Source organism: Canis aureus, chromosome 37, assembly GCF_053574225.1.
Source record: "Canis aureus isolate CA01 chromosome 37, VMU_Caureus_v.1.0, whole genome shotgun sequence".
Classification (NCBI taxonomy): Eukaryota; Metazoa; Chordata; class Mammalia; order Carnivora; family Canidae; genus Canis; species Canis aureus.
Genome location: NC_135647.1, coordinates 21,705,347 through 21,730,772, shown reverse-complemented (window position 1 = coordinate 21,730,772; position 25,426 = coordinate 21,705,347). Strand labels below are relative to the sequence as shown.

The 25,426-nt window shown below is 39.1% G+C and overlaps 1 protein-coding gene across 7 annotated transcripts in view; it reads left to right on the top strand.

Annotated features, from left to right (window-relative positions):
- The window catches only part of CDYL (chromodomain Y like), a 230,706-nt gene that overhangs the window by 100,563 nt on the left and 104,717 nt on the right, over positions 1-25,426 (top strand). Inside the window, exon 1 of one of the 7 annotated variants that reach the window (XM_077886242.1) lies at positions 8,766-8,798. The exons of the other annotated variants lie outside the window; for them this stretch is intronic. Within the exon in view, the coding sequence (XP_077742368.1) occupies positions 8,772-8,798 (27 nt within the window). The 5' untranslated portion in view covers positions 8,766-8,771. Of the gene's footprint in view, positions 1-8,765; positions 8,799-25,426 lie in introns of those variants that run through there. 7 annotated transcript variants of the gene reach the window in all.

The following is a 25,426-nucleotide window of genomic DNA, read 5'->3' as shown; positions in this document are numbered from 1 at the left end:
AACCACCTTTGCATTTCTGGGACAATCACATTGGGTCATGGTACATAATCCCTTTAATACGCTGTTAGATTCAGTTTGCTGCTAGTACTATCAGTCCTCCTTTGTGGATTCCATATTTGTGAATTCCTACATGTTGATAGAGTTTATTTGTAACCCCAAAATGAATATAGGGCATTGTCATGATTATTCATGAATATGCCTACATTTGCACCTTCCTGCTTGAAACTGACTAAGGAGACGGTGCCTTCTTACTTTGGCTCTCACAGAGATGACCAGGGGATGGAAACAGTAGGGGGCAGTGCAACATAATGTAAGAGGCTGTGGCTCTGGGCCAGTTGATGGGAGTTTGAGTCCTGACTCTGGCACTTGGGTGGGGTAGTCTCAGGTAAGTTACTTAACACTTCGCAACCTCCCTTTCTCTTTGGTAAAATAAAAATCTGTAGGTATAAGTTATTTTTGATTTAAGATTATAATCTAAAAAAAAAAGATTATAATCTATGTGCAGGGTGTTTATACCTCTGTAGGAACAGTGATTCAGTATTTGCAGCATCTTTATAAAACATAACTACTGTGAATATTGGTTTCTATTGTATTTTGTTGAGGATTTTTGCATCTATATTCATAAGAGAGATTGACCTGTGATTTTTTTTTTCTTGTCATATTTTTTACCTGGCTTTAGAATCAGATAATGCAGGCCTCACAGAGTGAGCTAGAAAGTGCTTCTTCTTTTATTTTTGGGAAGAATTTGAGAAGGTTTGTTGCTAATTCTTCTTCTAATATATATATATTTTTTAAGATTTATTTGTTTGTTTGTTTGTTTATGATAGACATAGAGAGAGAGAGAGGCAGAGACACAGGAGGAGGGAGAAGCAGGCTCCATGCTGGGCTCAATCCCAGGTCTCCAGGATCGTGCCCTGGGCCAAAGGCAGGCGCTAAACCGCTGAGCCACCCAGGGATCCCCTTCTCCTAATATTTGGTAGTGAAGCTGCCTGGTCTTGGACTTCTCTTTGTTAGGAGGTTTTGATTGCTGATTCAGTCTCTTGTTACAGGTCTGTTGATGGAGATATTCTATTTCTTCTTGAGCAGTTTAGTTAATTTGTGTGTGGTTCTAGGAATTTGTTCCATCTAGGGTATCCATTTGTTGGTATATAACTGATCATAATTTTCCCTTAAAATATTCTTGATTTCTGTAAGATTGGTAGTAAAATGTCCCCACTTTCATTTCTGATCTTAATTATTTGAATCTTTCTCTTTTTTGTCAGTCCAGCTAAAGGTTTATTTTATTGACTCTTTATAAAGAACCATCTCTTGGTTTTATTGGTTTTTCTCTATTGTTTTTCTGTCCTTCATTTTATTTCTCTCTGCTCTAATATCTTTTTCATTCTTACGCCACCTTTGGGTTTAGTTCACTGTTTCTTCATTTTCTCAGAGTGTAAAGTTAGGTTACTGATTTGAGATTTTTCTCCTTTTTTGATGTAAGTTTTTAAAGCCCTAAACTTCTAGGTACTACATTCACTGCATCTGATAACATCACAACATATATTGTGATTTTGATTTCATTTGTCCTTAAGTAACTTCTAATTTCCTTGTGATCTTTCTGACCCTTTCAGTTGTTTCTTTTATTTAACTTCCACATATTTGTGAATTGTCTAGTTTACCTTTTACGTTTCTAGCTTCATTCCAGGGGATGGTTTGTATGACTTTGATCTTTTAAAATGTGAGGCTGTGTTGAGGTCCGGTATATGATCTGTATTGGCACTTGAAAAGAGGGTGTGTTTTGCTGTTAGGTGGTGTTCTGTAAATGTCTCTTAGGTCTAGTTTGTTTACAGTGTTGTTCAAGTCCTGTTTCCTTACTGGTCTCGTGGTCGGATGTTCTTTCTGAAAAGTGGTGTATTGAAGTCTCCAATTATTATTGTAAAATTGTCTAGCTCTTCTGTTGATGTTTGCTTCATGTATTTTGGTGCCCTGTTGTTTGAGGCAGAGATATGTAGAATTGTTTTCATTGTTGTATCATCTCAATGAATTATCCTTTTTTGCCAGTGTCCCTAAGTCTTTTGTGAACAGTTTGGACTTAAAATACATTTTATCTGATATTTCATAGCTACCTGACTACTATTTGTATATAATATCCTTTCCTATTTTTTTTTCATTTTCAGCCTTTTTTGTGTCCTTGGATCTAAAATGAGTCTTTTGTAAATAACTTACAGTTGGATCATGTTTTTATATCCATTTTGCCACTTTGCCTTTTAATAGGAAAGTTTACACTAAAATATATGCTAAAGGAGGGCTTAATTCTTCCATGTTGCTGTGTTCTGTATGTCTTACGCTTCTTTTGTCTTTCATTTCTTTGATTATTGCTTTGTGTGATTAGTTGATTTTTGTAGTGAACGATTTTGATACTCTTCTCATTCCCTTTTGTGTATATACTTTTTAGGTATTTTCTTTGTGTTTTTCATGAGGATTACATTTAACATTCTAAATTTGTAGCAGTGTAGCTTGATTTCCTACCAACTTCAGTAGCGTACAGATGTCTGCCTCTGTATAGCTTTCTCAGCCCCCTCTATGTTGGTGTCATGAATTATATCTTTATTCATTGTGTTGCTAATAATAGATTTATAGTTGGGGTTTGTTTTACATTTGTCTTTTAAATCATGTGTGAAAAAAAAAAGAAAAAAAAATAAATCATGTGTGAAATAAAAGTAGATTTCCACCCCAAAAACCAGTAATACTGGCTTATATATATGCCTTTACCAGAGAGCTTTGTTTTCAGACAAAACACCACCGCTCCTAGTCTTTGCATGTTGGCTCTGTGACAGGGCACTCCTTCAGCACTTAGATAGGTTTGCACTGAAGTGAAAACTAAAGGTCTTCTTGGGTCTTTTCTGAGCACGCATCTTTCCTTGGGCACGTGCATGGCTTTCCATCTCCCCACTTACAATACTTTTGAGTATATTGATTTCTCTCCCCCAGCTTTTTTTTCCTACACTTTTTGGGGGAGTTTGTTGCATGCGCCCTGGGTGTGTATGGTGTTGCGTTACCTTGCGGTGTTTATGAGCAATGACCACCACTTTTCTGGCCTAAGTTCAGACATCCTGTGTCACTCCTTTAGGTAGCCCGCCCTGTCTGGTTAGAACATAACCTACACAGTAATTTCCGAGAAAAGTCTGCTCTGCTCCGTCCGCCCCGGGACCCAGGGCCCGCCTTGGGAATGCAAGCTGCCGACCCCCGGGGGAGAGGGTGGGCCGAGACCTGGTGAATACACCACAAAGCTTTCTGTTTGCAAGTTACTTTTTCACTATTCAGTGTGTGTTCACTAAATTGCTGTGAGCCTCTGCCTTCTTTCCAGAGTTCTGACAAAGTTGGTTCTGACAGTTTCTGCTGGTTTTGCTTTTTTTTTTCCTATGGGGGGGATGAGAAGTCGGAGCTTCCTAGTCCCCACCTCCTCGAGCCTGTCCGTACTCCTGAGTGGCTCTGGTGGGAGGTCACTTAAAATCTTAAATGTTGAAGGTGTGCATGAGCACCAGTGCAAGGGTCCGTATACAGGGACCACACTACCCCAGTAAATTTGCTAAGCAGTTGGCACTAGCTATGGCTTTTCTTTTTTTTTTTTTAAAGATTTTATTTATTTATTCATAGACAGAGAGAGAGAGAGAGGCAGAGACAGGCAGAGGGAGAAGCAGGCTCCATGCAGGGAGCCCGATGTGGGACTCGATCCCGGGACTCCAGGATCACACCCCAGGCCGCAGGCGGCCCAAACCGCTGTGCCACCGGGGCTGGCCAGCTATGGCTTTTCTAATACACATTGAAATATAATGTTAGTAAATTGAAACGTTCACCCTTGTGCCACCTAAAAGTTATCTTGGGTCGCCTCTGCAGGACATATATTGCGCTTTGGGAAATACTTGCCTACCATACATAGGGAGCTTGGATCGCAGTGACGATTTGGTCTCAGCAGCCCCTGCTGCATTCTAGACCAGGCTTCCCTGTTAGGTACATTGTGACAGCCACCTTTGCTTTGCACTTCACAACTCATGCATGCTTTGGGGTCTGAAAGTCTTTTTGTTTGTTTTTTAATTAGTGCTTTTGAATCTAGGAACTTTTGTTTTTTTAAAGAGGGCTTTGGGGAAGAGAATCTTAAGCAGGCTCCATGCCCAGCACAGAGGCCTACATGGGGCTTGATCTTACGACCCTGAGATCACGACCTGAGCCAAAATTAAGAGTTGGATGCTTAACCAACTGAGCCACCCCTGGTGCCCCGGAATCTGGGAACTTATGACTCCGTGTTATTCATAGGTTTAGGTTTCCAAGTCTGCTATAAATGCCACCCATAACTTATGGAAGGTAGAAAATACTGTGGAACCAAAAGCAGGTTTTGGTTCATTTATTTTATGCACGTACCCCCACTAGAGGAGATGGTGTGATAAACCAGTGTAATAAATTCTCAGTGTGATTTAGTTTACCATTTTTTCATTTTTTCTACCTCTCTCGAGAGTCCTAGGCATTGAGCCTTCTACTTCCCTTTTCCCATGATGTCACTTGTTGTGCATCCACGGAGCATGGCTCTCACTATCTTCTCTCCAATTTTTGCAAGAGACACTTTGTTCTCTACAAGTCTCCTAAAGGGCTTCTTGCTGAGAAAATTTTTTTAATCTGTTAACGATAGGGGGCTTTTTTTTTTCTTCTATGCACACCACCATGCAGCAGGGAAAAAATAACTTGTGCATATCTCATGCAAGGGATGGAAGACAGCAAGAGCTTACATGTTGTGCACTTCAGGGTGGGTTTGGCTGTCAGTGTGCCTAAGACAGAGAAGCTGGGGATGCCACCTGCACAGGTGCTTGCACTGAATGTGCGGGGGGGGGGGGGGGGGTTGGGGGCAGGGGGGGAGGTGGCTCCTTGCTGTGAGGAGCCAGCCACCTGTGAGGGTAGACGCCTTGTCCTGCATGTACCACTAGACCTGGAAACCAGGAAGCCTGACGGAACAAAGTGGGGTTTGTATTCTGGTGTCCTTGGCCTGGAGGGGGGATGTGGGGATGTGCTTGCTCACACGTCTGCCCATGTCTGTCTGGCTCACCCCTCTGTCCTCTTGTGGGATGGATCAGTATCCAGACCAGGTAGCAGAGCCATTCTGGGAGGTGGGCACCCGAGCACTCACTCTCACATGTCCAGGGGTATAAATTGGCAGTTGATTTTATTTTACCAATTTAACTCCGTGCGCACCCCCTTCACAGGGTTTTATAATTTGAGCGACTATATAATTTATCATCACATGGATGCATGTGAGAGGAAAAGGGGGACTAAAAATAGTTACATAATCATCAAAATATTTTTTGACCAAATTTATTGTATTGATAGACCTGTAAAATAGTTCTATTTAATAAACTGTTTTGCAAAATAAAATGATCTGAAGTAAATTTTTGTAAGTTGGTCATCCCAAGTATTGTAGGCGCTGGTAATTATTCTTGGTCTAGTCTCATTCTTTTTCATGTGCTGTGTTACTGATGTTACTCTGAAGAATGTTTTTCACCAACATGGTTTTATTTCCAGAATTCTCATAATACAGCCTGCAAGCTTCTTCAGAGTTGTTTTTTTTTTTTTTCGGTAATAAGTTTGATATTGTCAACATTTTGAGTTTATCTTCCATGTGCCATAATTTTTTATTTTTAATTGAAATAATATCCTTTGGGTGCTAAGGCATCTAGTAAGTTCAGAGCAACTTGTGCTGAAGGAAGAATATTTTCAGTCCTTTTTTAAAAACTAAAATGAGAAATATTTCAGCTCAAATATTTTCACAAGAGTCATTTTTACTTCTCTTCAGAATACCTTTGTTCAGCAAATAATTTTATAAGATAAAAATTGTCAAATAAATTACTTCTCTTTGATTATTTTGACTGTATTTGTGAAATTTAGATGATATAAAATTTTTACTTCCTATTTCATTTCTTTTTACAGAATATAAATTTATCCAATTAAAAATAAAAAGTTCTATAAAATGATTCTTTGTATAAATTGATATATTCCAAAGAGCACTCAATGAATTTCAAAATTGTTATATACCTTCTTAAACTCTGAGTATTTATTTGATCATTTTAATTCCTTGCTTTTTTAATAGGGATTAATTTCATTGTCTTACTTGCAAATCTTCATTTCAATAATTGCAGTCTGCCAAAATCTTCAAAAGCGGACTTAAAAAAATTGTTTGATAAAAGCTTTGACCAAAGATATCCAGCTGATTTTGAGTACAATTCAACCAAAATTTTGTATTCTCACAAAAAATAGTCTAAATCATTTTTGCAATACTGGATTGATTTTCAAGGTAGTTTTCTCTTTTTTCTTTTCTTTCTTTTCTTTTTTCTTTTCTTTTCCTTTCCATTCCATTCCATTCCATTCCATTCCATTCCATTCCATTCCATTCCATTTATTTATTCATGAGAGACACAGAGAAAGAGAGAAAGAGAGAGAGGCAGAGAGAGACACAGGCAGAGGGAGAAGCAGGCTCGATGCAAGACTTGATCCCGTATCCCAGGATCACGACCTGAGCCAAAGGCTCAACTGCTGAGCTACCCAGGCGTCCCTCAAAGTAATTTCTTAAAGACTAAAACAAGCAGCAAAAAGAGAATGCATATTGCCATGCTAAAGCATTTTTATTTTTTTCTCTGAAGCATTTTTAAATTCAACTTTAGTCTTTAGAAATTTTTCACTGTGTATATATAAAAATTTGTATTCATGTTAAAATCACAAAAAGTGTCCTACATTGAGCTTTTACAGTATTTGTTCATAATCATATCAGATGTTCAGTCTTCAAAGGTAAAATTCAGCAAACCTTCTCTTCTGTAAAGGGCCAGATAGTAAACATTTTATACTTTGTAGGGCCAGAGATCTGCTGTAGCTACTCAGTTCTGCAGCTGTAACCTGAAAGTAGCTATAGACAATATATAAACAGATCAGCATCTGTGTCTCAATAAGAGTTTATTTATGTGAATTTCATATGATTTTCACATATCAAAAATTATTATACCTTTTTTGACCGTTTTCCAATCACTGAGAACTGAACAAAATACCTTTATCTTGCAGGCCATGATGGCAAGAAAGAGGTGGCAGGCTGGACTTGGCTTGCAGGTCATACTTTGCTGACCTTTGTTCCATGAAATGGATGGAAAAAAAAATTAGAACCACTAATGAAATTGGTTTTCTGTGTGAAAGCGCAAATTGACTTCTTGTAAAGCTCTCCCATCGCTTTTAAATGAGCCAGTGTTTAATGGCTGTTTTGCCTAGAGTTTTATATGTCTAGGAGAAAATTCAGGGGAAAATGAACACAATTATAATACTTATTTGATCTAAATGAAAAGTCATGCTTCAGAAAGAAATATACATGCTATAACTATAAACGGAAATTCTTCTGTAGCTGCACTCCTGAATTAATTCTCTTCGGGCACTCTGTTTTAAATAAAAAACCAGGTAGCTTCTAAAGTTGCTTGTTGAACACATGTCTTCTGGTGTTCACTGAACTGACTGTGGCGTCTCATGGAGCATGACAGGGGCAAACATTTGCAAAACACACACTCATCGTTAACTTCCTTAAGAAGTGGAAATGCAGTATTTACTTATGAAATCTTTTTATTAAATCTGTATTTAATTTTTTTAGTTCATTGCTAATAAAATGCTTTTTTGCAAAATACAAGTAATCAAAGGAATAAAATCAAAAGTTATTTACACCAATTACTGAATGCCAGAATCACTGTAATAAGAACTATCAGAATGTTCTCTATATGTAACTCCTTCCCACAGACTTCAGAAGTGTACAAGAGTCTTAACACTAGCATACCCTGTTCAATCCATGAGTGCTGTGTGTACTTTAAAAAGGAAGGGGTAACTGTAGACCTAGAAGGAGTTTGGAAGATAGATGGTTTACTGCTGGTTGATTTTCACATGTAGCCACATTGTAAAATGGGAAGTCTGTTCACTGCACACTACTAGATGAGGTTGTAGCAGAAGCAAGATACAGAAAATAGAGGTATATTTTACTGGAACTGGCTTATTTAAACGTGATGATGAGTCATAATATTTAAATAAAAGTGAAAAATGGACACAGGCAAAACCTGGTTGGACATTGAAACAGCAGGAGTAAGACTGTCTTAGGCAAACCAGAACATACGGTTCTTCTATTTCAATACATAAAATTAAGCTTTTCTATGATTTGAATGGTTCTTCTCTTTTCTTTTCCCAATTTGGTCAGCACAGTAGCTTCCTCACAGGGTTCACTGACGGTCCCACATCCACTTATCCCACACACGTTGCTGCTTTTTTACATAATCCAGCAAGCTAACAAGACCCAAACCCAATCACGTCTATCCTATGCTTAAAAACTTCACGTTAACTACCCATGAATGTCATTAAGGGACTTTCAGTGACTGTGTGCATCACTCTCTAGTGCGTGAGGGTAAGTGCAAATATGTTTCCTGTCTCAGAGACTTAGATTCACTGGCACGTGGGAAGTTGGGGCCCTTATCAGGCTGTCTTCAGTGTTCTCCCATCCCCCCTCCAGTCTCACAGTCTGAACTGTTGTAGTTCCCTGTGTCTCGTTTCATGGACCTGGACATCTTCCACCAGCCAAGAGGACTGTTACCATACACCTTTGTGTTGAAATTATGTTTATTGCTTTTTTATTCCATTTTCCTCTAGACTAAGCATCTTGCGATAGCAGGTTCTAGATCTCAAATCACTCCTGTATTCTTAACCTGACACCTGAAACTCATGGCAGCCGTTTAGTGATGATTATTATGGGTATAAAGTTCAAGGTAAGGATCATTCCATTGTTCTTTTGTCATGAGCTGAAAGTTAAGAGTGAATCAAAGTAGAGTTTGTATAGTCCCTTCACGTAGCGCATTGCGCCTATTAAGTTCTGCCTTTAAAACTTCAGCTTTCTCCAAAATTAATCAATGTGCTGGTGATTATTAATTTCAGGCTTTAAAAATTGTGCTTTAGAGCAGATGAACTCCTTAAATGTTAACAACCACTGCTTTATTTTAAAATATAACAGCAACTATACCTTTCTACAACAAGTTTAGGGCTCAACAGTGAAGGCTAAACAGTAGAAGATGTTGGAAGCCTCCAGCTCTGTGGGGATAGCACAAGAGCTGTGTTAGTAAGATTCTCAAGTTTCTTTCTGCACATCAGGATTGCTGTCAGGATGGTTAGGGAATATCTGCTCAAGCTTTCCTGAGAGTTTGTGCCAGTGGGACATGTCTTACACTTTGAATTAAGTTCTGGTAAGAGTCTAGTTAACGACTAGGGTTAAATTCACAAATTTCTGTTACTTGTTTATGCTTTTGCTTATAAATCTTGAAGTTTCATAAAATTCAACCGTGATTACCTAATATCTTTCTAAATGTGGTAGGCTTTCTCAAGAAAAAAAAAAAAAGCCATGTATATAAGATTTTTTTTTTTTTTTTGGCTGGAAATAGAGGTACTGATACTCCATGATCTCGAACAGCATCTGACAAATAGTAGGCACTCAATATTTGTTTAAGGAATATACTCAGACTTAAAGTTTGAGTATAGCGAATTGATTCTTTGATGCTTTAAATTTTTCTTGCTAGCAAATTTTTACAGAAATTGAAGAGTTTTATAAAAATTTTAAATACCCAGAATTATCTATGCTATCCTGTCTTTAAGCCATCAGTTTGAAATTAAGTTGCTAGTACTTAGAGCAAGATTAATGCTTCTTGTTATGAGATACTGAGAATGCTCTCTTTTTGACAAATGCATAAATGAAGAAGCATGTAAGAATAATGTGTAGCTTCTTGTTTAGAATGACAACAATGAAGGTGTTCCCGGTAGGAAAGCATTTGCATCGCGAGTGGCTGGCCTGAATTTTTCATTCAAGTCAATGAAAAGCCAAATGTTTTGATCAGGAGAAGAATTCTTCTTGGAGAGTATATAAATAGCCCAGGACAGCTTTAGTCATAGCTATTTATATCTTCCCAATGATTTGTGTTTTAGTTTTTATTTGATTTTTTTTTTAGGATCCCCTAAGTGTTGAGGGTCTTAAGCCTTCATTGTATGGTTGATAGAATTTGAGCCAGTTGCTTCCAAGGCTTCTCTCTGAAACCTCTTAGGACAAGGAGCAGAACATTATTGCACAGAGAGGATATTTGAAGCCTGTTGTTTACTTTGTTAATATTTGACTAATTTTCCCAAACATTTCTTTGTGTAACCTCAAAGTTAAAAAGATAGTACGTTAATGTGTTAGGCCCTAGTCGTCATTATTGTGTCCATACTTTTTATTGATCAAATTTTAAATTTAATCATGTTTACCTTAGAAAACTGGTCTTATTTAATAAGAGTGTCCTGATTATTTGAGGCCATCTGGATAAAACAGTTTGACTTAATCTTTTCTTTGAATTTCCCTAGCCAAGTATTGGTATTTCTTAAAAATCAACAATTGGGTGAAGCACCACTTTATGGGTGAGGCAGCTTTGTAATAGTATTGAAGCTTATTAAAAATGTGAAGTGATAGGCCAATTACTAAAACAGATAATAATTTTTCACAAAATGCATCTTCATTGGAAGAATATATATTAATGATTGTCAAGTACAAGTGCTTTTTGAGGGCTGAATTTAAACAGGAAGCTACAGAAAGTAAGGTTAGTACCGAGCAGCATGATATTTATGCAGTATGTTTCTTCCAAAGATATCATCCATTTTAAATGCTCTGTCTGCATGGTACGTTACTAATTTATTTGGGGCAGTCATTTAAATAAGTGTCCTTATTTTCTTTCTCACATCAGTGCTTTTGGACATAAACTTCACTGTTCAAAGAACTTTGTTCATTTAACTTATTTGTTATTTTTAATATCGTTTCCCCCACATGGTAAAATTGGTCATGCCAGAACAAAGTCAAGTTTAATCAGTTAGGTAAGTCCTCCAATTTTGCACCTGCTATATGCCCACGCTTAGCCGAGTTCAAGGGATACAGCCAGCTACAAAACAGATGGGCTGCCTACCTTCGTAAAGCTCACAGGTAGACCCCACAGGATCAAGAAGAAAGACATGCCATCATGGAGAGAGAGACAGGGTGTTGAGAACTCCAGAGAAAACAAAACCAGGAAAAGTGGCGGCAGGGGACGTGCAGCTGGCTCAGTCAGTAAAGCAGGCAGCTCTTGATCATCAGAGTTGTGAGTTCAGGACCTACGTTGGGTACAGAGACTACTTAAAAATAAAGTCTTAAAAAAAACAAGGAAAGGGGATACATAGCCCTGGGATGTGGGCACAACAGAGGGCAGTTCAGCTGGATGACTACAGGTCTGTCATTTAACTCTGGAACTTGGGTTCTCATGAATAAATGGATAAAAATAGTACATGTTCAACCTGCTACATAAGGTTGTGTGGGTAGAAGGAATACTGTTAGTGAAAAGGCCTTATCAATAGTTCATATAATGATAACTGTTAACCTTTTTTTTTAGTATTAGCTTATTGAATCCTTACAATAACGCTGCCTTTATTGTGATTAATTCCTTGATTAATTTAGCAGATAATTACTGAGTGTCTTTGTGCTAGATACTAGTGATATTGCTAGGTTTTAAATAGAGAAATCTCTGCCCTCATTCTATTTGAGGTGTAGTTGAAGAGAAGTAGCATTTAGTACCTCTCAGAATTGCTTTTGTATATTTTATTTTTATTAAAAAGTTCAGTTTGGCAATCTTTTGCCAATTAGCCAGAAAAGTTTATATTTTAGTGAAGCCTATGATAGGAAACTCATTGTGATTTCATTTTCCCATTAATTGGTCTTGGGACCACTCAAAATAGTAATTGCTTTTGCTCTGTAAGCATCGATTTTAAAAGTATTCATGAAGTTCCTTCTATTCCTTTCCTTATAAAAATTCTGCTGTAGCTCTCGATTTATAATGGTGTTCAGTAAGAATGATGAATATAATAAATTTCGTGAAGACAGTATAGATCAGGAAATAGAAATATGTCATTTGATAATTGAAAGCGGTCAGGTTGGGAAAATCATGTACTGGAATTTAGCTATGCTGATGAAGTGCTGATTGGTAAATGAGGTAAATAGTTCTCCATTTGGGAAAAAGGAGTGGAAAGGATACAAATAATTTGAGTACTTAAGAAAAAATTATCCGTAGTTAAAAAGTTCTTTGAAAAAATGAATAATATGCATTACCAGGCAATATAGAGTTCTTAATTGAACAACTAGCAAATCCTGCTGATTGGGGGGCGAGGGGAGGAGCTGATTACCAGGGTTTTCCTACTTCCTACTACTTTTGTAGTAGGTATCAAGCATTGTCACTGTGACTTGTTAAGATCAACTCTGTACCTAGAATCTTGGGCTAGCAAAGACTTGACTGACTCGGGTTTATGATTTAATCTTAAAGCCCTTAGAAATTTTGGGCAGCCAGCACTGTGTCCTCACTGACTCAGACAAAATGCTGGCACTCAGTTCTGGGGACGTAACTCCATGAATGACAGTGACAGCCCGTGATGGGTGGGCATAGTTCAGAGCTGGAGGACATGTGTTTAATAGAACGTAATTTGGGTTCAGCATCTGTGAGCTCAGTTGCTAATTCAACAATGTTGGGCAAGTCACCCAGCATCATGGTTTCCTCACCTGGACATGGACATAACAGGATTGTAGGACTCAAATGAGGTAATGCAGCACCTAACCCAGTGCTTGCACACAGATACACGAAGTGCATGATGATCATTAGCTGTTGTTACTGGTGCAGCTGAAGGGTTTTCTCCGAAGCGTGAGCGCTCCACCGTATTGAAGGGGCCCTGCTCTTGGAAGGGTTTAGCTCTCCCTGTGGCCGCGAGTGAGCCTTCGCATTGCCTTCACCGTGGCAGGCAAGATTCACGGCACTTCCTCCGGCCTTGTGTGGGTGCAAGAAGTTCGAGTCTGGGAGTTGTCTCTTGTTAAGGGATCTCTGGAAAGGTAGAAACAATGGAGATCATTTGCTTGCACCCCCCACCCTCACCCCCAGGACCAAGCAGGAAACCATAATCCCTGTCTAACTCCTCACTGCCTTTACTGATGCTTTGCATTCACCTGCCTCTGGGCAGTCACTGATGCTGACAGGCCTGGAAATGTGGCTCTGCATCTAGTCAGGCTTTCTCAGCCCGCTTCAGTAGAACCCCGCAGCTATCATTCTTCGTATTTAACCTTGAGAGACTAACAATCAAATGTAGGGAATGGTCTGATAACAGGCTGGAGGGTGCTAAAACCACCCACCAGCAACCGAAATGCTAGGCGTAAGCCATGGTGATAGGGATACTAATGAACACAGCGTGCTGTTTTATACTCTTGTCTAGTACAATCCCCTTTACGTTTATTTATTTGCTTTTACATTGACTTTTCGAGGTGCTCAGGTCAGTTTTTTGTTGAATGTCTTGCCTCCTGGATTTATCTGATTGTTTCCTGATGGTGTTTTCTAACTCATTTCTCTACCTCTTGTGTTTTCTGTAAATTGGAAGTTTGGGTTGAAGGCCGGCTACTCTGTGTTGTCACATCCCATTACTTGCCACCCCCGTGGCAGGTTGTCCTGCTGGTAAATGCCAACCTTGATGGCTTAGCCAGTGGTATCTCCATTGAGAGAGGGATGCATTGCCCCCTGCTCTTAGTACAGAGCCTGGCAGGAACGCACCTGGCCCCTGGCAGAAGCCCTGTTTCCATTAATGTCTCAGCCTGTGAATTTGGCGTCTGCCAATGGTCCTTCCTGAGTCTTCTGTGGGTATTGCAATATAATGACTTCTAATTCTGTCATTTTTTTCTGTGTTTAGTAGGTAGAATTATTTTGTAAAGAAGAGCTTTCTCTTTCTCATCAACTGGGGTGAACTCCAGTTCCTCCTGGGAAAGGCAGGGCTTAATTTATTTTACCAATTTTCCAAGTTTAGATCTAGTGTAAGAGTTCTTAGCTTCATTGATAAGTGCAGGCTTAAAATTTTTTGTGCGTATCATTGTGGGCTTTGGATTTTTACTCCATGATTCTGATACAGTCATTCTTTTTTGTTTGGATTGTCCCAATTTTCAGCCAGCGGGAACTCTTTCTCGTGGGCTCCTTTGTTCTTTTGACATCTGCCCACACCCCCTCATTAGTCTTTGAGTTTTTCCTTGCATTTTGGCACAATAAGGCTCCCCCTGTATTTCCCCCATGTAACTGATGACAGTAATTATAGATAACCATTACTGAACACTTCCTGTATGTCAGGTACCGCTTCATATTTTAAAAGCATTACTTCATTCAAACTTCATAGCAGCCCTGAGGATGGGTACTTTTATATTCCTCTGTAAAATGAGCACACTAAACCTCAGAGAGGTTCAGGAAGGGTGATACGACTTCTCCGGAGCTAGTTGTTAAATGGCAGAGTCTGCATCTGAATCCAGGCTTCCAGCATCAGAGCCTCCAAAGCAACCAAATCACGTGTTATCCACGCATCTACTCCCCCGTGTGTAGTGCCAGAGTAGCCCCTGAACCCTTTGTCTCAGCGGCCTGAATACTTTCTTGCTTCAAGTCCTTCTAGATTACTGCTGACTCTCTGCCTCTTGCCTTTCTCCTTCCAATATCTGTATTCTTTCCATAAGGATTAAAAAAAAAAAAAAAAAAAAAGGCAAGTATCACTTTTGCTTACAGAGTAAAGTCCAGCCTCTTCTGCCTGGCACACGGGCCCTCCAGGCTCCATCCCCTGAGCCAGCCACAGGCCAGTTTCCCCCACACCCCAGGGCCCCCCACAGCATGCACAGGTGCAGGACAGAGAAGCATGCAGTCCTCAGAACCCTTGCTTGACGCTCATTCCTGCACCTCTCTTTGCACACCTGGTTTCTTCTCCTTGGAATTCTCCTCCCACTTTAATTTTTTTTGAAACTCAGCACAGATGGGCACCTTCTGGGAATGTGTTTTCCTGACTCTCTGTACAAGGTGTCTGTGTTCCCGGCATGCCCCCTGAAGTGTCTCCCTTGGGTGCAGCCCACCTTGCGCACATGGCCTTCTCCACCTCTGCCTGCCCCATCTCTCGCGCAGCTCCTCCAGCCAGCAAACGCGGCCTTTTAGCCCTCAGCCCACATGACCCTTGATAGGCATTTGAGCAGACTGACTTCTGGTTCTCCTCCCTGGAATTGTCACTTGGACTCTTGTTTATCCCAGATGACAGCCATCTTGCAAGATGTAGCTCAGAACTCATCTTCTGCAAGACATTTTTCCTCATTATGCCTGTTTTCTTAAAAACTCAGCATCTCCAGTTCACATCACCCTATTTATGTGATTTTATACAATTTGGTATTTCATTATGTATTTTACCACCAGATCTCACAGTTTAAACATGAGAGTTCTTCCCACTGCAAAGAACTCTGTGTACCCTGTAGGTCCCTAATGAATCATTTCCATTGAAGAGGTGACATGGGCCCTTACTCAGCTGGGAGCTCCATATGTGTGCTCTCATTTTAGACGTGTTTCTAGAGAGAGAATAAATACACTAAGTCTTTCAATATGGTAAGTGTTCTCAAAGGGTGAGAGCTTAGTCACCTGGGATAAAATTCCAAACACTCATGGTCCTTTGTAAGTAGAAAAGTAATTCCAAGACTGGCAGGTAAAAGCTTGTTCTGTCTTAGCATGTGTCTGCTGAAAAGGTAAGTTGTGGCCTCTCAGTGGCAGAACAGGGAAGACTCAGTTCCAAATTGTTGTCACTCCCCAGATCTGTTTACCCTCAGGCTATATGTATGTAGCAGGGAAATATATCTGAAGCACCCACAGTGATTTATGTTTGTCCAGTCCTCTTTTGGTCACTTGTGTTAAGAGCTAGCTAAGATGAATGTCCACAATGGCCAAGGTATGGAAAGAGCCCAGATGTCCATCAACAGGTTAGATAAAGAAGATGTGGTGTATATATTCACGCTCTGTGTGTGTGTGTGTGTGTGTGTGTGTGTGTGTGTGTTTAGCGCCGAACAAGCCCAAGGTGGTCCTGTATATATGTATATATATATATGTATACATATATACACAACCGTCAAAAAGAATGAAATCTTGCATTTGCAACAATGCATATGGAACTAGAGTATTATGCTAAGTGAAATAAGTCAGAAAGACAAATACCATTCATTTGATTTCATTCATAATGTGGAATTTTAGAAACAAAACAGATGATCATAGAGGAGGGGAAGGGAAAATAAAATGATATCAGAGAGGGAGACAAACCATAAGAGACTCTTAACTATAGGAAACTGAGGGTTGCTGGAGGGGGCGAGGTAGGGGGATGGAGTACCCGGGTGATGGGCATTAAGGAGGGCACGTGATGTAATGAGCACTGGTATTACATGCAATTGATGAATCACTAAATTCTACTCCTGAAACTAAGAATACACTAATGTTAACGAAATTGAATTTAAATTAAAAAGAGCTAGCTACGATTAAGGACAGGGCAAGTCTAATGAGGCTTCTGATAATTTGACCAGGTGTGTTTACAATTATAAAATACATGGATAGAGCAAACAGGAACTTTTTTACCAAGTGCTGGAATTCTAGACTTAGTCTCTATCCAGACAAGGCTGGTTTAGGGTTAAATGAACAAAAATAATTATCTCGTGGATAATTAGCTTAAGATTTTAGAATGACTAGATGGATTGAAGGATGATTTACATATATTAATTGATCCATAATGGATTCTCAAAAAGGTATCAGAGAAAGCCCAATAACTAACCCTTTTCACTGTTAATATCCTCTTTGTCAATCATTTTTAACCTGTTTAAGCCATGGATCCCTTCTGGAATCTGCCAAAAGGCCATGGACTCTCCATCTGGAAAATTGCACATAGCACACTCAGAATTTTTTCACATAGCTTTTTTTTCCCCTTTGGGGCAGAGTCAGAGAAGTCACAGACCCCTCTGAAAGTTATTTCTGGACCCTTTTTCTCAAAAGTTTTCTTGACCACAACCCATAGTTAGAACTATATTTTATATCACAATCTATACATGTATGTAAGGTCATCGGTGGAATTTTTATGACACACTAATGAGTCTCCACCTGCCGTTAGAAAAATGTAACTCTCAGGGTGCAAAGTTGCTGAAGTGTAGAATCTTTGTCTTATCATAGTCAAATTCAATATTGTTGAGACATAGCTTTTATGCCCAGTGTCCCTTTGTTGCTAAAAAGGACAGGTTGAGCTTGGCCATATGCTTACCTTAAGCAGTTAGAAGAAGAGGGTTACAATTTAATTTATGACCAATTAAAAGTACTGAGATCTGAACCACATTATTCATATAGGTTGTAGAAGTCACACATGCTCCGTGAGCACACATCCTTTGTGCTCACAAAGAGCATCATGGTATAACAGTGAATAAAATAAAAATTCTTGCCTTCTATAGAAGAGGTAAGCAATATCTCTTATAAAATAAAAAATGTAGTATATCAGGTTGTGATAATGATAAGGAGAAAAAATAAAAACTAAAGGGAGTGGATATGAAATGTTGAGATACAGCTTGAAGTTTTAGGTAGCATAGTTGGGGTGTTAAACTCACTGAGAAAGTAACTTTTGAGTAAAGACCTGAAGGAAGTCAGTCCTTTAACCATCAGGTATTCAGGGATAGAACTTTACAGACAGAGGCAACAGCAAGTGCAAAGGCCCTGAGAGAGAAAATGCCTGATGGGTGGGAGGACTCAAGAGCCTCCTGGTGTCAGGAGAGGAGTGACAGGTGCCCTTGGAGGACTTAAGCTCGGTAACCTGAAGGGTGTCAAAGGCAGAGGCAGGGAGACAGGTGGTGATGTGGACCAGGATGATGGCTATGGGAACATCGAGACGTGATTGGATTATGGAAAGTCAGGAAGTGGTAGAAAAGAAAAGAGCCATGGTTGGCACCAACCAGAAGAGGAATTGGTGACCAAGTAAAAAACTTGGAGGCAGGAGGCTGCATTGGATTATTAGATTGGAGGTCTGGGGATTATGGTTTGGGGCAGGTGAAAATTTGACATGCCTTTTACAGCAGTTGGGAAAGTCAAGAAGTTATTAGGATCCTTAATTTGTAATTTTCGGGCATTTCCTCATTGTAGCTTGAAAGAGAAGCTCTAAACTTTTTCTGACAAATATAGTCATGATGTTTTTTGTCCACGGCTATCCTGCATACTTTAATGTGGGGTTAAATTCTTGACCGTTCCTTTCTCAACCACCCTAGAGAAGTCTTCTGAGCAAGAGAAAAATGAACAGATGTTGGCAAGGATGCAGAGACAGAGGAACCCTCGTGCTCTGTTGGTGAAAATGCAAACTGGTGTAGCCACTGTGGAACACAGTATGGAGTTTCCTCAAAAATAGAATTACCTAACAGCCCAATAATCTCACTCCTGGGGGGACGCCTGGGTGGCTCAGTGGTTAAGTTTCTGCCTTTGGCTCAGGGTGTGATCCCGGGTCTGGGGATTGTGTCCCACATCGGGCTACCTGCATGGAGCCTGCTTCTCCCTCTGCCCGTGTCTCTCTGCCTCTCTTTCTCTGTGTCTCTCATGAATGAATAAAAATCTTTTTTTTTTATTTTTTTAAATTTTTATTTATTTATGATAGTCACACAGAGGGAGAGAGAGGGGCAGAGACACAGGCAGAGGGAGAAGCAGGCTCCATGCACCGGGAGCCCGATGTGGGATTCGATCCCAGGTCTCCAGGATCGTGCCCTGGGCCAAAGGCAGGTGCCAAACCGCTGCGCCACCCAGGGATCCCAAATAAATAAAATCTTAAAAACAATTTGTTGATTTAAAAAAAAGTCTCACTACTGGGTATTTACATGAAAAATACAAAAATACTAAGTCAGAGGGATCCATGCTCTCCCCGATGTTTATAGCCGCATTATCTACAATAGCCATATTATGGAAATAAGGTAAGTGTCCACAGACTGAGGAATGGATAAAGAAGAGGTGGTGTGTATATGTACAATGGAATATTACTCGGCCCATAGAAGAAGAATGAAATCTTGCCATTTGCAGCAACATGGTTGGAGCTGGAGAGTATTATGCTAAGTAGAATAAGAGCCAAATACCAAATGATTTTACTCATATGTGAAATTTAAGAAACAAACCAACAAAAGAAAAAAAAAAAGACAAACCAAGAAGCAGACTCTTTAACTATGGAGAGCAAATAGATGGTTATCAGGAGGGTGGGGGGATGGGGAAAATAGGTGATGGGGTTAAGGAGGGTGCTTGCTGTGATGAGCACCAGGTGATGCATGGAAGTGTTGAATCACTGTATTGTACACCTGAAACTAAGATTACAGTGTATGTTAACTATACTGGAATTTAAAATAAAATTAAAGAATAAAAAAGACCACCTCTCTGGTAAAATAGCATGATTTAAAAAATAAAGGTGTGGATCTGTTCATCTAAAGATTTGTCTGCTTCACAAATCAGCTGGTCGCATTTCCTTATTTTGTATTGTAGTACCTCACTGATCACTGTTTTCCATATCCTTCAAAATTACTTAATAATGCAAAAATTTCAACTAGAAACCTTATTTATTCACTTTCTTTTCTGACTCCTCTTATCTCAAAATATTCTTCTTATCCAAAGTGAGACTTTTATTTCTCCCTCAGGTATAAATAGCTCTGATTTTTGGATTGTTGTTATTAAAAAAAAAAAAAAAGCCATATGTAGAAAATTCAAGCAGTAAAGTAACTTACAGCAGGATGGGGAAACATGTAAAATCTGAGTCAGATCCAAACCACAGTTTGTTTTATTGATCATTCTTCCCGATTATCTCCTTATTCATATGTAATAATGACTAACATAAATTCAGTCTCAGCAGGTGCCAAGCACCAAAAATGCTTTACGCCTACGCACATCAGTTACTTCTCACAGCAGCTTTTCAAGGGGAGGTAGCGCCCCCCCGCCCCTGAGTGCACTAGAGCCGTGCAGCCCACACAACCCAGCAGCCACACCGGCGGCATGCATGCCAGGCCCGGCCAGCCGCTGTCTCTGGAATTGCCCCCTCATTTGTTGGAGTGTCCCCTACATACCATACATGCTTTTAACTTGCCTTTTTTTTTTTTTTTTTTTTTTAATTTGAGGATATAGTGAAATTCTTTCACTGTTTACACATTGACTTAAAATTTAAGGCCATCATCCTGAAGGTGGTTAAGTGTAGACTTTGGAGTCAGATTGCCTTGGTTTACATTGGGACTGCCTCAGTTCCTTCTGTGTAAAAAGAGGATATGATCTACCTCTTAGGGTTTTACAAGAATTAAATAAGTAAATACATGTAAAAAGCTTAAAATAGCCATAGCCATGGCCAAATAAGCCCTTAAGTGCTCATGTCCTGCTATGTTAATAGTATGTTACATGTCTGTTGCCTGCTGTGTCCTCACATGGTTCTGGGCTTACTCATGAGTGATCCTTTCTTGGAGCGCTCTCAGTGGTGCCGGAGTTAGAGTACATGTGCACATATTTTACTGATGATGTTATTTCTTTAAGTGTTGTCCGTGGTGAGGTTTGGTGGCTGGGCAGTGTTTCGCTCCACGTTCCTTAATAATTTCTATTTTGTGATGTGTTCAGGGAGTCACAGTAGAGATCACACAGTAGTAGAAGGCGTGTTCTGGGGAACAAACCTGTCCTTGGATTACAACAACAGGGTAATTTTATTACAGTCGGGAGCTCCGTTCCATGAGCTGTGTGCTTCCACATGTAGTCTTTTCTTCCGATTACAGTCACCTTGGATTACTTGCTGTGATGTGTTGCTGGTCTGCTATGCTCTGGGTGCGCTGCTTAATGTAGCATACACGTCATTTCACCTTCTCAACACCTCGAGTTGCTTGCCCTTGTGTTGTCGATGAGGACATGGGTTATGTGCCTGCCATGGTTTCCTGGCAGAACCAGTGTTGCTCTCCAGAGCCTTTACCTGCCCCTTTACCACTTTTATTCTGTCCAGGAAGCTTGATTTAATGGTGGCTGCCTTTTCTGTGACTGTTCCATGAAAGGACATTTTTATTAGGGGTTTTATTAGATTATTTTGATTAGGGCTAGTTCTGAAAATTTGCATTTTCAGGGACTCTCCGCCTTATTTAGGAGATTGTTTTGTTTTTTAGGTGTTCCTAAAAGAGCTTTTTAAAGTTTAAGTTCCATGTTTGCTGAACAAAAGGGTGTCTGTTCACTAGCATCACCTCTCCTGACACTTTGCTTCCTCCTCCTCTTAGCACCTTACACTCTGACTGCAGGGAGCAAAAGAAGGTCTTAGATGGCTGTCTTGGAACTAACTTTACACTATGACTTTTGTAGACCAAAAAAAAAAAAAAAAAGAAGAAGAAGAAAAAGGATCTTAATAACAAGTTTATACTTCCTGGTTTTTTTGAACTATAGCCTTTGAGTGTTATTACACGTATCTAATGTGTATGATTATTATTGCCATTCTTACAAACCATATTCTCCCTCTTTGTCCCCCCACCTACCAGGTAGGAGCTTATGTTAATAGCTTATGATGTTGTAACCTGTAGGCGTTAGCATATGGGTGGTTAGGAGCTTGTTACCAATAATTAGAATAGTATAGAGTGAGATTAATTCATTGACAGCAGTTACTTATTTTCTGACACAGAGGACCTAAAAATACAAAGCAATTAAAATGTATGAATGTCCATAGAAAATGTAGTGCTGTGAGCAAAATATTACGGAAGAATATCCATATTCTTTTAAGTTATGTCTATTAATGACTTACACAGTGATGCTTTGATTCACATCCTCCCGGATGTACACCCAGGCCTGAAGAGCACTAAGGTGGCACATAGGGTAGTTGTTGTCTCAGAACCAGGCAGGTGGCTGGAGAGGAGGTGACCCAGAATTCCTCTTTGGAGGTTGGTGTGTCACTCACCCCTGGTGGTTTTTGTGGCCACCTATGAACTGAGCTGGAGCTGGTCCAGGCCTTGGCCACATGTGAGCTCCACTTTCCTGCATCAGATTCCTTTGAGGACCAAGACGGCCAATACATTATGTCTCACCTTTTCCTCAAGTAGTAAGAAGAAACTGGTAGGATAAGAAATGGAAACCTACCTCTTAAGACGTGGCTCACCTCTGTGTAATATGCCTGAGGATGTTTTCATTAATAAAGCTATTACTGAAGGTATTTTGATTTTATGGAAGTGCTCTCTAGAAAGAGTAGAAAGAAACGGTATGCTTCTTGTTGCCCTTGAAAACTGTCCTGTTGAGTTGGGTTTGTTGCCATGTGCCACTCCTTAAATGTGCTCAGTATACAGAGTGGCTCCCTGGTGTTTTTCTGTCCCTGAACAATTTTATTCGTCCACTCAACAAACCTTTAAACTCAAAGGTTTACACCACTCTGGGTTACAGGTACATGAATCTGGTTACATTAACTTGACCATCTCCTAAAATCCAGCAATGACCATGAAGTATATATTTGTTATTAAATCACAACAGGCCTTCCATAGCCCTGGTAATAAGAAAGTAAGGAATCAGAGACAAAAAGAACTGTTCGAGTGCTGGATAGCCCTCTTTGAGTAACCAAGCAGGTCTGTGTGTGTGCCGGGCATTTTTGTTTTAATGTCTCATGTTAAATAAAACGTTATAGAGTGATATAACACCATACATTAATTATCCTTCAATTAAAAAAAAATAACTGTAAGATGGGAATTAAAAATTCCCCCTTCCCTGTAATTACACCTGATTTCCTGGTGTAGTATGTACATATTAGCTTTGAAAGAAATGTTAAATTTGTGTTCTTGTTTGGAATGTGTGTGTGTCTGGAGGGGTGAGTTTGTTTTGATTCTGGTGTGTAAGCTTATAAATTAAGTTGATTCTGGTGTGTAAGCTTATAAACCTTAAGCCCACAAATAAGACATGAACAAGATCCATCTAGTGACGACTTATCCTATTTTTACTCTGGCCATATAAACTTAAAATTCACAGTAAAATAATAAGTATTATATCTATTAAAGCATATTTCATGTAACTAAGCTTATAGCTGTAAATATGATCTAATAAGTAAAGATCTCAAAGTTCGCTACCTTTGGAGGCAGTCCAGTTAATACATGTGAATATGTACTATCAGGCAGTGTGCTCAATTTGCAAAAGTTTTCCATCAGGACTGTTACCTAATTCACTCATCCTTCGTTTAATTCCGAGATCATTTTATCATTAATAGCTTCAACATAATAGAGACACAGAGAGAGAGGCAGAGACCTAGGAAGAGGGAGAAGCAGGCTCCTTCTAGGGAGCCTGATGCAGGACTCAGTCCCAGGACCCGGCGATCACGACCCTGGGCAAAAGCAGATGCTTAACCACTAAACCAACTTTAGATTTTAATAAAACAGATAAACACGCTAAAGCTTTAAAGCTTTAAGGGTAGCTACTTAAAAAAAAAAAAAAACAGAATGTAGGAAAAGAAGGGGGAAAGAATGATAGGAAGAGCAAGGACAAATAGAATGACATGGTCAGAATGACTATAAATAGAAATATATTTGTAATCACAATAAATAAAGGATCATGTCTCTTAAAAGAGTATGTCAGATTGGATAATAGAACTTTAAGGCAATAAAGGGACAAACATAAAGGGTCATTATATAATAGTGATAAAAAGAACAATCCTCCATGAAGTTAAAGTAATTTTAAACTTGCTTGCCTGGGCAGCCCTGGTGGTGCAGCGGTTTGGTGCCGCCTGCAGCCCAGGGTGTGATCCTGGAGACCCAGGATCAAGTCCCACACTGGGCTCCCTGCATGAAATGGAGCCTGCTTCTCCCTCTGCCTGTGTCTCTGCCTCTCTCTGTGTGTGTCTCTCATGAATAAATAAATAAAATCTTTAAAAAATAAATAAATAAACTTGCTTGCCTTTGGTAACAGAGCTTCAAAATATGGAAGACAAAGCTGACGTAATTTCAGATCTGCAGTCAGTGGAAATTTTAAAGTGACTCCTGTGTTAAGTAACTAGTAGATTGAGCAGAGAGAAATTAGGAAGGTTAGAGGATTTGCATACTAGAGTTTCCTTTGAGCTCTGCCTTTAATAAGTAGATACATTCTTTTAAAATACAAGAGACATACTCAAAAGCTGCCCACATAGCCACAAAGCAACAAATATGAACTAATGCCAAATTTCGTCATACCCTGTGCTCTGGTAATTTATTAAGTAATTTACTAAATAAAACTTAAAATAAAAACATTTATTAAACTAGAAACTACATTTCTAATTTTGTGCTTTTCAAAAATTTGAAAATTTTCTAGATAACCTACAGGTCAGTGAGGAAATTAAGAGCACACCTAGAAATAAATGGTGATAAAAATTTTTGGAATGAGTAAAGTACCCAACTTACAAGTTAAAGAACAGTCTAAAAGTTAAAAAGATGTCTGATAAAAATAAGAATAGAAATTCACCCCAAAACAAGGATACCAATCCAAGAGTTAGCTCTTAGAATATACCAAATGTGACAGAATTTATAAAGGATGAGAAAAATGAGTAAACAGCAGTAGGAATGGACAGGAGTTTACATCTACAGGTGCAACAGGTGTTTTTAATGTGTAAAACTACAGACAAGTGTGTGCCAGCAAGTGTGAGAAGTTATAATGCTTTGCGATCTCCTAGAAATATATATAACTTGAAATGGACTCAAGAAGAGTAGGAAACCATTAAAAATTTTAATCACAACAGTCTATATGCCCACCCCTGCACCTTACCCCGATACCAGACCCAGAAAGCTCACTAATGTGTTCAACCAAAACCTCAAAGGAATGGAATCTCTACATATTATTTAGGTATTTCTAGAGAAAAGAGACTGGATTGATCTTTTCTGGAAAGATCTTTTCTTTCTATTTTAAACTATTTACTATGAGAAATCTCAAATTATATCATGGTATAATAAACTCTCTTGAACCCATCATCCATCATTCATCATACAAGAATAGGTCTCATATTTTAAAAGAACATATCTACTTATTGAAGGCAGGGTTCACTACCTCAAACAAAACTCCGATATGCAAATCTTGTAATCTTTCTAATTTCTCGCTGCTCAATCTACTAGTTACTTATAGAGAAGTCACTTAACAATTTCCCCTGAACATAGATCTGAAATGACATCAGCTTTGTCTTCCTCTACATATTTTGAAGCAAACAAATCTGCAGTCAACAATTAGAATATTTTGCCATTCATGTTTTGTCTTTACTTCCTCATATATACCTTTTTGGTTAGTTTCATTTGTCATTTCTGGGATATTTTAGAGGAAATACCATTTTTGTCATTTCTTTGCTAAATACTTCAGTAAATATCTCTGTAAGGATTTAAGAACATAATTATACTGTTACTGTGCCAACAACATTGACTAAAAGTAGATTTTAAAATGCCATTTTTATAAATGGTTTGTCTTAATTAGAATTCAGATTATGACTACTTTGCATTTGGTTGACATGGCTCTTAAATATTTTTCAGCTTTCTCTTTTTTTCCCCCTCATCCTGTTCATTTAT